The 11732-nt window shown below is 39.5% G+C and overlaps 1 protein-coding gene across 1 annotated transcript in view; it reads left to right on the forward strand.

Annotated features, from left to right (window-relative positions):
- The window catches only part of LRP6 (LDL receptor related protein 6), a 135020-nt gene extending 123294 nt beyond the window's left edge, over window positions 1-11726 (forward strand). Inside the window, exons 18-22 of the mRNA XM_077756461.1 lie at window positions 429-539; window positions 5178-5408; window positions 6707-6843; window positions 7492-7589; window positions 10352-11726. Coding sequence (XP_077612587.1) covers window positions 429-539; window positions 5178-5408; window positions 6707-6843; window positions 7492-7589; window positions 10352-10646 — 872 coding nt within the window. The 3' untranslated portion in view covers window positions 10647-11726. The remainder of the gene's footprint in view (window positions 1-428; window positions 540-5177; window positions 5409-6706; window positions 6844-7491; window positions 7590-10351) is intronic.
- The last annotated feature ends 6 nt before the right edge of the window (window positions 11727-11732 follow it).

Here is an 11732-nt window from a genome sequence, read left to right on the forward strand (position 1 = left end):
CAGTATGTAAAGATAGTCCTTGTTTCCAGTGGACCCTAAAGTAGTGGATTAATTTATTACAATGTAAAATAATTTCACACTTTCCTCTTTGCACCACTAACCTTTAACGTGGTAAAAACAAGCAAATAAATGCTCTAGATTTTTTTTAGTGTCTAGAAATTCATGTAGAAAAAATTCTTTAATTCCTAACAGAATTATTAATGAAAGATGCAATTTAATGTAGAGAACAAAATAGGAAATTTCCTGCAGGATTTCTTTTTCCACTTTTTTCTCTCTACCAATGGAAATCTCCAGAGAATAATTTTTAAGTTATATTTTAAAGTCTAATTGGTTTTTCATTTGTGCCCAGAAAGTGACTTTTGACTCTTGCCAGAGTTTCTCTTTACATGATAGTCAAAATAAGAAAACTGTTTGCATTTTTTCCCCAGTGCTTTGTTTAATTGACCAGTTCCGCTGTTCCAATGGTCAGTGCATTGGAAAACATAAGAAATGTGATCATAATGTGGATTGCAGTGACAAATCAGATGAACTGGATTGTTGTAAGTAGGACTAAAACCTTACATATTACTCTTCTGGGAGAATTTTTAAAATACTTTTTCCTTTTCTCTTTGGATGGGTTTCACTTACAATTAGTATTTCCTTATTAAGAAATAAGCATTAATGTTAAGCTAGTTACTTGTACCAGGATTTTTTATGCTTTGCTTTTAATAATTCCTTAAAGACCGTGGTTTTCTTATGCACAGAAATCTTCACAGAAACATTTAGGAAAGCACCAAAGAAGAATAAATATTATTTTGCCACAACGAGAGTTAGGAAATTCTCAGATGATTTAGATATGTAGAAACCCATTAGTGGCATAAGCTTGAGAGTTTCTAAACGTTAGCCCATGTTTATCATCTCTCATTTTTTTTCTAGACACATTTCCACCAGTTTCTCAGTGACCTTATTTTTTAAAAAATTTTTTTACATTTATTTATTTTTGAGAGACAGAGTAAGACAGAGCGTGAGCAGGGGAGGGGCAGAGAGAGAAGGAGACACAGAATCTGAAAAAGCCTCCAGGCTCTGAGCAAGCATTCAGCACAGAGCCCGACGCGGGGCTCGAACCCACAAACTGCGAGATCATGACCTGAGCCAAAGTTGGACTGAGCAACCCAGGCACCCCTCTCAGTGTCTTTAATGGCTTCCTTAAAGTGCAGCCCGAGGACACTTAGGCCAGCTTATACCCCTAGGCCTGAAGACTCTAGGAAACATAACCCATAGTTTCTTCAGGGTTCATAACTATTGACCAGTGCCCTGACATAAAATATGTCCCAAATTGGTAAACTTAGTTCTGAATGGAATTCAGCATAAATCAGGTCTACCCTGTCAGACTGATTTAATGAAATTTAAATAAAATTCATTTTAAAACTCTTTAGTCACTCTTTACTGAGCCTGGGTGGCTTAGTTGGTTATAAGCATCCAACTCTTAATCTCAGCTCAGGTCATGATTTCACAGTTTAATGAGTTCAAGCCCCATGTCGGGCTTTCTGCTGGCAACACAGAGCCTGCTTGGGATTCTTTCTCTCTTCCCTCTGCCCCTTCCCTGCTCTCTCTCCCTCTCTCTCAAACTAAACATTTAAAAAAAAACTTCTTTACTCATAATGAAGACTTTAAGCTGGTATTTTTAAATAATTCAAGTGGGATTCTTACTAAAGACTTTTAGAGCCTATTCATTTATTCAACAGACTTTTACTTTTACCTGCTGTATGCTGAGGGTTCATGGTTCCTGTACCAGGTATCTCGAAGTCCTCTATGGTTTGGAGGTCGTAGTAAGAATAGTGATTTTATTTATTTATTTATTTATTTATTTATTTTGAGCTTATTTATTTTGAGAGAGACAGAGACAGCATGAGTGGGGAAGAGGTAGAGAAGAAGGGAGAGAGCGAGACTCCCAAGCAGGCTCTGTGCCACCACCGTAGAGCCTAGTGCAGGGCCTGAACTCATGAAACCGTGAGATCGTGACCTGAGCTGAAGCCAAGAGTTGGACCCTTAACTGAGCCACCCAGGTACCCCAAGAATAGTGATTTTAAAGCCAGGTAGAGATGGATTTGAAATCTGGTCCCACCTCTTACCAGCAAATTATTTGTTGTTAAACTTTAGTTTCTTTATCTTTAAAAATCAAGATATATTTATTTAGCCTGGTGGTTGTGAGAAAATTAATATATAGCTTGGCTCATAGTAGATACTGTTGGTAAAGGAGTGTGGTAAGTGATACTAAATCTGCTATTGTAGAGATCTGTACAAGTAGTAGCACAAAACAGAGAGTGGTCAGATCTTCAGGAATAAAGATGGGGTTCATCAAGGAAGCCCTCTTAGAAAAATGGTGCTTAAGATTGGGTGTTGATCAGTGAACAGTGTTAATTGTAAAGATAAGTGGAGAGACTGTATTCCAAGCAGAGAGAATATGCTATTCAGAAGCACAGTGAAATAGGCACCTCTGGGAAACTGCATATAAATGGAATGCCAAAATGTAAGCTATGTCTTGAGGAGGGGTGTCAGCAAAAGAACATAAGTAAAGGTGAGATCATAGAAGACTTTACTTCTCTTCTAAAGAGCCTAGACAGTATCCAGAATAACGGAGAGCAATTGTCCAGCCTAAGGGAAGGACCTGCATGACTGTGTAATTGTGAAAGCTGTAAAAGCAGACGCATTGCCATTATAAGATTAGAGGCAGGTAATGATAAATTGGTTGCTTTCACACTTTTTTGGTCTCCTCAAGAGGAGTACAAAGATGGGGGCGCACACATAAACAAGAGTCATACAATAGTATCTACCTATATTATGTAGAACGTCTTCTGAAGTTGTCTGTTTTAAAATGCTTGTTGCAACCCACTAAAACTTTTTCACCATCTGATTACTTGGAGCCTGTAATTTAAATATTCTTAGGAGGCAATTGTAGTTCAGGCAGAAGATGGTTATCAAAATCAAGAGGAGCAGAGGTGGTGGAAAGGAGGGGATAGATTTCAGATTTATCTCAGAAATAAGAGTAAAAAGCATTTTGTAACCACTTGGATGTAGTTGATAAGTTTAGGTGAACTCACAGGTATCTCATTATCTCATTGAGTGACTGGAGTCTTTAACTAGAATATATAGCAGGGACTGAAAATTGAAGGACCATTCCATATCTTGTCTCAGATGCAATGTTTGCCTGATACAGGTTTTTTATTAATTTTTAAAATTTAATTTAAATGCCTTTGATTTGCCACAGGTGCCAGCATTTATTTATGATCTGCTTTACCTCTAGAACCTAGGAAACATGTCAAATATTGGCAAAGATGATTGCAGTGTAGATAGGTTGCTTCAAAGTTGCTGATGAGAGACCCCATTGAAGCTCTTCAGGAAGTTGTTGTTGATTGTACGGGTCTGTAGCTCAGGAGAGAGATTTGGCCTCTACTATTAAAGATAATTAAAGTGGGGGGCACCTAGGTGGCTCAGTCAGTTAAGCATCCAACTTCGGCTCAGGTCATGATCTCGTGGTTCTGGGTTCGAGCCCCGCGTCGGGCTCTGTGCTAACAGCTCAGAGCCTGGGGCCTGCTTCAGATTCTGTGTCTCCCTCTCTCTCTACCCCTCCTGTTCATCTCGGTCTCTCTCTGACTCTCAAAAATGAATAAATGTTAAAAAAAAAAGAAGATAAAGCTGAAGCAGTGGATGAAGTCTCTCAGGGAGAGTTACGTAGAGGAGGAAAATAGTAGAAGATAGAAGGACTCTGGAGAGCACCTAAGAGACAGTAAAGTTAAGAGAGTGGTATCTTGGAAGAATACTGTTGAGACCTATTTGAGAAGAAAACAAGAGCCAGCAGTAGTGAATGTTTAGAGAGGTCACTAAGATGAAGAGTTAGTGAAAATGGCAAATAGGAGAACTGTGACTTTTGCCAGACTAGTTTCTCTGTGGCGGTGAAGATAGGAGACTGATTTCTGTGAGTTAGGATGTGACCCAGAGTCTTAAGAATTGGACATCGTGAAGATGAACTGTTGTGTCTGGAAGCTGGGCATTAGCAAGCAGTGCCCGTGCACTGGAAAGGAGTAAGATACATGGCTGCCCACAGGATTAGGAACATCTGTACCCGAGAGTCCACGACAAAAGATGTAACTGGCAGCCCGTGCATAATTTGTAATTTAATGATACCATTTTCTTTCATTTCTTTGATTTACTCCCTTAGAGGCTGAATTTAGCTATGTGGGTGGGAGATTGAAGGTAAAATGAAGCAGCAGGAAGGTGTTTTAAAGATCTACAGTTGCGAGATACAGTCTGACTACTCAGAATGGAAGGATTTTCCTTCTCAATAGAAGAGTAACACTCTAAATATGCTGAGGCCTTTTGCTTTTTCTCTCTACCTGTAATATTGATGCCACCTGCTTCTGCAGCCTCAGATAGCTCAGGGATCTCTGGTGAAGGTGAATGCCATGGGCAGGGTCTTCCTCTGGTTCTCTCATGCTCTGGCTTTTCTAAGTCCTCATGCACTCAGGTACCAGAGTCCTTATGTTTCTTGCCCTCAGGCAACAGGACTTACCCTGAAGGCACCAGCGTATTGGGCCTGAGAGCTAATGCTGGTCTTTAGCTTCTAGTCTCCCTTCACCAGGCCTGTATGTCACTTTTCAAACCTAAAATCAAGCTCAGTGCTGCTGTTGGCTTCTTCATTATTCCAGGTAAAACATTCGATTGACTTTGTTAGGTATATCCCTTTTGGCCCTAAAATTTTCTCTGAAATTCCAAAATAACCATGTTATTTTATGATATACAAAATAAAGTAGTAGGATGGGGCGCCTGGATGGCTCACTTGGAGGGGCGTGTGACTCTTGATCTCAGGGTTGGGAGTTTGAGCCCCATGTTGGGTGTAGAGATTATTTTTTAAAATTAATAATTTAATTTGATTTAAAAATAAAGTAGGATGAATTTTAACTGTCTCTGTATTTATAGCTTAAGAATTAAGTATGATTCATTTACATCTTTGTTTTTATCAGTTTACAGATCTACTTCTCAGTGTATTATTTTATTTCTGTCTTCACTTAAGGATGGTTCATTTTGATTTTGAGTGGTATTTATATACCCATAAAGCATGGTATACATATGTTCATAATAACTATTCTGAGTCTGCAGTTGTTTCTCCATTTTATAACTGGACTGCATTCTCATTTTAGATCCAACTGAGGAACCAGCTCCACAGGCCACCAATACAGTTGGCTCAGTTATTGGAGTAATTGTCACCATTTTTGTGTCTGGAACCATATACTTCATCTGCCAGAGAATGTTGTGTCCACGTATGAAGGGAGATGGGGAAACCATGACTAATGACTATGTCGTTCATGGACCAGCTTCTGTGCCTCTTGGTTATGTGCCACACCCAAGTTCTTTGTCAGGATCTCTTCCAGGTGAGCTAAGACTGATGAGAGTCAAGTCTTGGGTCCTGGCAAGATTCCCAAGTTTCCTTTATAGTAAAGGGATACTGCCTAGAGTCGGTTTCAAACTAGACTCCTTTGGGTTTAAAAAATTATAAGAACAAATATTTTCTTTTACTTCTAGCACTGTCTCTCTGTACAGAAGATCTTAGATCTTAGTAGAAATTGTCCAAAAAATATAAAGCAAATACATATACACGCATTTATATGTACTGAGTTCATTTACTACATGTACTACATATACTGCATTTCTGCATGTACTCTACTGAAAGTGAAAAGCTAGACATTTGGTAAAGAGTCATAAACCATAGTTCCTTTAGGTGCACTATCAAGGGACCTCAGTGCTACTGAGGCCAGGAATTGAAGGTGCAAAAAAACAGATTAAGATTCCTTTTCAGCAAACAAAGATTTGGAAATAGCTGGGTTGATAGCAGGGAGGGTTATATTATGTTATAGGGTTTGTTTTGGCATAGCCAAGTAGCCAGAAATTCTACGTACTTGAGTAGAATGTATTGCTCTAGAGAAGTACAGCTTTCTCTTCCGTGCTTTCTGGTGCCCATAGTGAAAGTAAGCCCTCCCCACCCCTTTTTTTAAATGAATATGGAGAAGGAAGTATCAGGCAAAAGCTCTCAGAAAATAAGAACTTATTCTGGGTATAACTCTAAGTAAACAGATAGGATTTGAAACTGTTAATGATCATGATTCCTTGTTTTGCTGTACCTGTTTTCAGTTACTGGAGTGTGGGAAGTCACTTGGGAAAAATAGAATTTCTTCATTAGCATTGGTGGCTGTGATTCCAACAACATTCGCGTACATTAGATGAAAAAGTAATCTCCCATACTTTTGTATTCATGCCCTTAAAAGTGGATTTAGTTTCCTTTTGAGTAAAACTATTGTTTAATCTGCTCTGCTTCACAACCTCCACTCTCCATAGGCCTTTTCTTCCACAAATCCTCGAAGGTTGAAAACTTCTTATTTTGAAGAGCTCTGTTTCTATCCTTGTGGGGAAAGGATGGGAGCTATTGTTGGCCTTGTTGTAGACCGGCTCTCAGTGGACGTGTTCACTTCTAGAGAACATTCGTTTCCCTTCCCCACTGAGTATTTCCAATTACTTTAGGAAAAGAGAGCATAGATTGTTTTAAAATCAGACCATTTGTATTTGTAATTTGTAATTGTATTTGTAATCCTACTATTAAATAAAAATATTTTATGCATAGAAATAATTTGTATAGATCTTAATCGTCTTCGGTATTTATCCTCCTTCATTTTAGGAATGTCTCGAGGTAAATCAATGATCAGCTCCCTCAGTATCATGGGGGGAAGCAGTGGACCCCCTTATGACCGAGCTCATGTCACAGGAGCATCATCGAGTAGTTCTTCAAGCACCAAAGGCACTTACTTCCCTGCAGTAAGCAGTCTGTTTTCCTTCGTTTCACTTTGAATGCTGAGATAAACAGGATCCTAGATTTTTAACTTCTTAAATGCAGGTGCTCAGTGATGGGAACCTAAAAAGGTGTTTGGTGTACAATTTAGGCACATAGGCTCGTAGGAAGGGTTTGCTACCACCATGCCAACACTTCTAAGTCTTTAAGTTGACTGTGTAGTAACCAGCATATTTGAAAGCACTAGACAGTAATTTTATATTTTGGGTAAAAGTAGAACTACTGAATTGTATCTCCTGACAGGCTTAGGACGACCTTCATTCTATGACCTCCCAAAAAGGAAGCACACATGTTATTTCTCCTAAGTCAGTAATTTTTCTCTAAACATTTATAATTTTAAAAACTCAGAGCTTGTTGTGCTGAACTTAAACCAGTGACTTACAGTATAGATTTTCTGCTTATCACCTTGCACCGTTTAGCCGTGATGAAATTGTGTCTTAGGGAGTGAAGAGCCCCACTCCTGAAGCATTGTTTGAGGTCAGTTCTTAGAAAGATTGTGCTAACGTATAATGGAAAGGAATACAGATGAAGGAAGAGACTGTAAAGAAAGTCTAATGGTCTTTATCTGGCGTAGACTATTGTTATTTTAATAATTTAATTATTTTTCTAATTAGATTTTGAACCCTCCGCCATCCCCAGCCACAGAGCGATCACATTACACTATGGAATTTGGTTATTCTTCAAATAGTCCTTCCACTCATAGGTCCTACAGGTAAGATACGTGGAAGTATTTATTAGAAGAAAGAAGTAGTGGGTTTGATGTGGCCCTGCGTAAACAGATGATGGTCACTGAGAGAGACTAGGCATCTTGCCTTCATAATGCTGATGTCCCTACTGCACATCCTCTTCTTTCGGGCATTATACATTTTTTTAAAGAGAGTCACAAATGCTGACTTTTAAAGTAGTAAAGTAGAGTCAGCCCCCAGTGCTTTGGCAGTAGTCTCAGGAAAAGTTACCCACCAAAATAACTGATTTCAAAATAGGTTACAGGTCAGGTTAGGTTTGATTGGTGGCCTGGGAATGGAATATTGGCATAGGACTGGGGTTCAGAGAGTTGTGAGAGCTGTGAAATAGCAGGGGTGCCAGGAGCACAGAATTTGAGAGAAGTTGAGAGAAGCTTAAGTTCAGCCCTTGCTTCACATACTTTATTACCATCTGGAATGAAAAATTCCTCATAAAATTGCCTGGAATAAATCATAACTCACTAAAATAAATGAAATCTATTTGCAAGACACAAGGGTTGGAAAATGTTGCCCTTGTGCTGATGTGAGTCCATAGAGCGTGTTGAGCAGGAGGGCGGGTGTCTGTGCCCTTACTCTTCCAGCTTCCAGGGGCCGCCAGGAGCCAGCAGCGGGGGCCCTGTGACCCTAGGGCTGTGTTTATCGTGTCCCTCAGGCGCCCGTTATCTTCTCCATAAGGGGTTTCCTAGGCTTCCAGTCAAATTGCCCTGATAAGACCATACAGTTAGATAGAAATCAGGTGAAACTGTTTACACTAGTTACTCAGAATTCCCATTTCAGTTTATACATAAGGCTAAGACAGGCTCAATTCCAAACTGATGTTTTATTGTAAATTGCTTTCCTTGCCACTAGTTTGTTCTAAAAAGCCAAAAGAGAAAGCAGAAACCTCAAAACTGAAAAGACAAAATGAAAGACCCCCAAATTTTTATTTTTAATTTCTTTAAATTGAATAAAACATTGTTTCATTAAAATGAACATAATTACATCAAAAACATTTCTTATATGACCATTTCCCACGTCTCAAGTTCAGTTTCTTTCTTCTGAGCCACACTTTCACGTTTGTTGAGATTCTGGTCTAAACTGGAATGTAAAAGAATTTTGTTGATTTGAAATTTTGTTGATCTGATTTACTTTTTCCCCTAGATTTTAATTATTTGTTTATTTTACATGAAAATGGAAATGTTGGGCCTTTTAAATGTTGAGCCGCGAAATTTCATCAAAGCTCGAACCTGGTTGGACAGAAAGCTAAAACCGAAAAAGTGCTAATAGCCTCCTGTCAATATTGGCGGTAAAACCGCTTGAGAACCTGCTCAGCATGTCGTGTGACTTTTGGCCCTTCGGTGCCCATTTGTTTGGAGGCAGAGCCTGGGTGCCGGCCGATAGTTTCCATGTCTGGATGGGATCTTATGGCCCACGTGTAGCACTAGGTGTTTTGTGGATTGTTACCTCAGCTTTACATGTGCTCTTGCCCCTCTTTGTCACTTCGGTGACAGTATATGAAGAAACCTTGATTGGGACAAATATGAAACAAGACCAGCTCTACTCTGTCTAGAATATAAACACTGTATGAAATTACAGATAGAGGTGGAAATGATAGAAAAACTAGCACTTTGAAGTTAGCTCTTCCTTTCACCAGTGTGTTCGTCTCTTTTCAATGCCTTTTTTATTAGTTAGCCATGCTGCAAACTTGATGAACTTGAAAAGGTAGAACAACAAGAAATAAATTAGATCTCTGAAATACACATTAGAAATTACACTGGTCCTATGTGCATATTTAGAATTTATCATTTTGTTGTTTAGACAGTGTGCTTATCTGTACATAGGGGATTGAAACTCTTTCCCCCAAACCACAGCACTTCCCCTTTGCTGATAGTAACTGTAATGGGATAGATATGCCCCTTGGGCCGTCTGCCAGAGTTCAGCCTGGCTTGCACAATATTTGAGTTTTAAAGAGGGAATGAAGTCATCAGACAGCATTAAATTATTCGTCAGGCAAATTATGTAGAGCAATTAAGGACTGTTGAAGGAATCCTGACATGTTGGAGTGTAGTGTAACATATGCAGGGACCCGTTCTTCTCACAGACTGCGGCACAGCAGGAACTGGTGAGGTCCGTCCACTGTGTGGGCTAAATGCAAAATAGAGAACGGATTATCCAGTGATGATCATTAAGTATAGCTTTGAATATATTCTGTCATACGATTTAACTTAACGATGTAAGAACACACGCAGAGGCTAGCTTGAGTTTACCTCTGCCTTCCCCCCCTATCCATTTTTAAATGGCCCTACTGCCATTTTATTTGCTGATAGGAAATATATACTATCTTCTTTCTTTAATTTGCCATTGAAAATTGCCTCCTGGTCTGTACAAATTTAAATTGTAGTAGCGTATTGGGGCGCGTGGGTGGCTCAGTCGTTTAAAGGTCTGACTTTGGTTTGGGTCATGCTCTCACAGTTCGTGGGTTCGAGCCCCGCATCGGGCTCTGTGCTGACAGCGCAGAGCCTGGAGCCTGCTGTGAGTTCTGTGTCTCCCTCTCTCTCTCTCTCCCCCTCTGTTGCTCATGCTCTGTCTCTGTCTCTCAAAAATAAATACGCGTTAAAAAATTTTTTAAATTATAGTAGCATATTATCTTCTCAGTGAAGTTTACATCTAATATTTCTATATTCTGATAGGGAAGAAACTGCTTTTCTATAAAACTAAATATCTGCTTCTCTTGGTTTTCTTCCTCTACCAGCTACAGGCCATATAGCTACCGGCACTTTGCACCCCCTACCACACCCTGCAGCACAGATGTCTGTGACAGTGACTATGCTCCCAGCCGGAGAATGACCTCCGTGGCAACGGCCAAGGGCTACACTAGTGACTTGAACTATGACTCAGAGCCTGTGCCCCCGCCTCCCACGCCCCGAAGCCAGTACTTGTCAGCAGAAGAGAACTATGAAAGCTGCCCACCCTCTCCATACACAGAGAGGAGCTACTCTCATCACCTCTACCCTCCGCCTCCCTCCCCCTGCACAGACTCCTCCTGAGGAGGGGCCCTCCTCCTCTGACTGCCTCCAACGCAAAAATGTAAATACAAATCTGGTTGAGATCTGGAGGGGGGGAGGGAGCTACTAGAGAAAGATGAGGCAGACCATGTACAGTTAAAAATTATAAATGGGGTAGGGAATACTGGAGATATTTGTACAGAAGAAAAGGATATTTATATATTTTCTTAAAACAGCAGATTTGCTGCTTGTGCCATAAAAATTTGTATAAAAAATAAATTTGTACTAAAAGTTTTATTTTTGCAAACTAAATACACTAAGCATGCCTTAAACCCAGTGAAGTGACTGAGTACAAAGGAAACAGGAATATTAAAGGCATCACTGACCAGGAATGTCTGGGATTTATTATACCAAAAATAAAGAGAGAGAAAAAGAGAAGAAGAAGAAGAAAAATTTAAGTCCATCTCAGAGCAGCAAACCATAGATACTTGGAAGTAGCCAAATAGCCTTCATGTTAACTAACATTTGAGGGCCAGTAAGTTTAGGAAATCACAAAAGGAAAAAAAGTATTAAAACTAACTTTGGACAAAGGGCTTTATTTTCTCTAGGAGTCCGATTATTTTAGTGAGGAAAATAGGTCTTTATAAAAATCCCTTGTGAGCGTTGCTGTTGTAGGAGATGAGCTGTCCGGTAAGCTGGTGTGGGGCTCTGTGTGTGCAAGTCTTCTGTCCCTACCTTAGCTCACGGCCTCTGTCAGAAGAATTCATTTTTTTCTCTGGGTGTTTTTACCTTGCTTCCTCCCCAAGCAGCTCTGTAGGCCATTTTGCCAAGATGATCACAATTTATTTGAAGAAGCTTTTTACCTGAAGGTTGATAAAATGGAATTTTCTAAATTAAGGTTTCATTTTAATATTTCTACTAGCTCTGTTCCTCTGTAGGCTTAGCTCTTCAATTTGACTGCTGTTTTTGCATAATGATCAAAGGTTAGACATATTACTGCTCCTCTTCCAAGATTGTTTTAATGCTCATTAAAATATATTTTTACAACACATAGGCAATGTGTAAGAATTACAAATTTAACCATTATGTTTTGTTGTAAATTAATCATATATCCTTGCAGTACTTTCA

Source organism: Crocuta crocuta, unplaced genomic scaffold (assembly GCF_008692635.1).
Source record: "Crocuta crocuta isolate KB4526 unplaced genomic scaffold, BGI_CrCroc_1.0 scaffold262, whole genome shotgun sequence".
Taxonomy (NCBI): domain Eukaryota; kingdom Metazoa; phylum Chordata; class Mammalia; order Carnivora; family Hyaenidae; genus Crocuta; species Crocuta crocuta.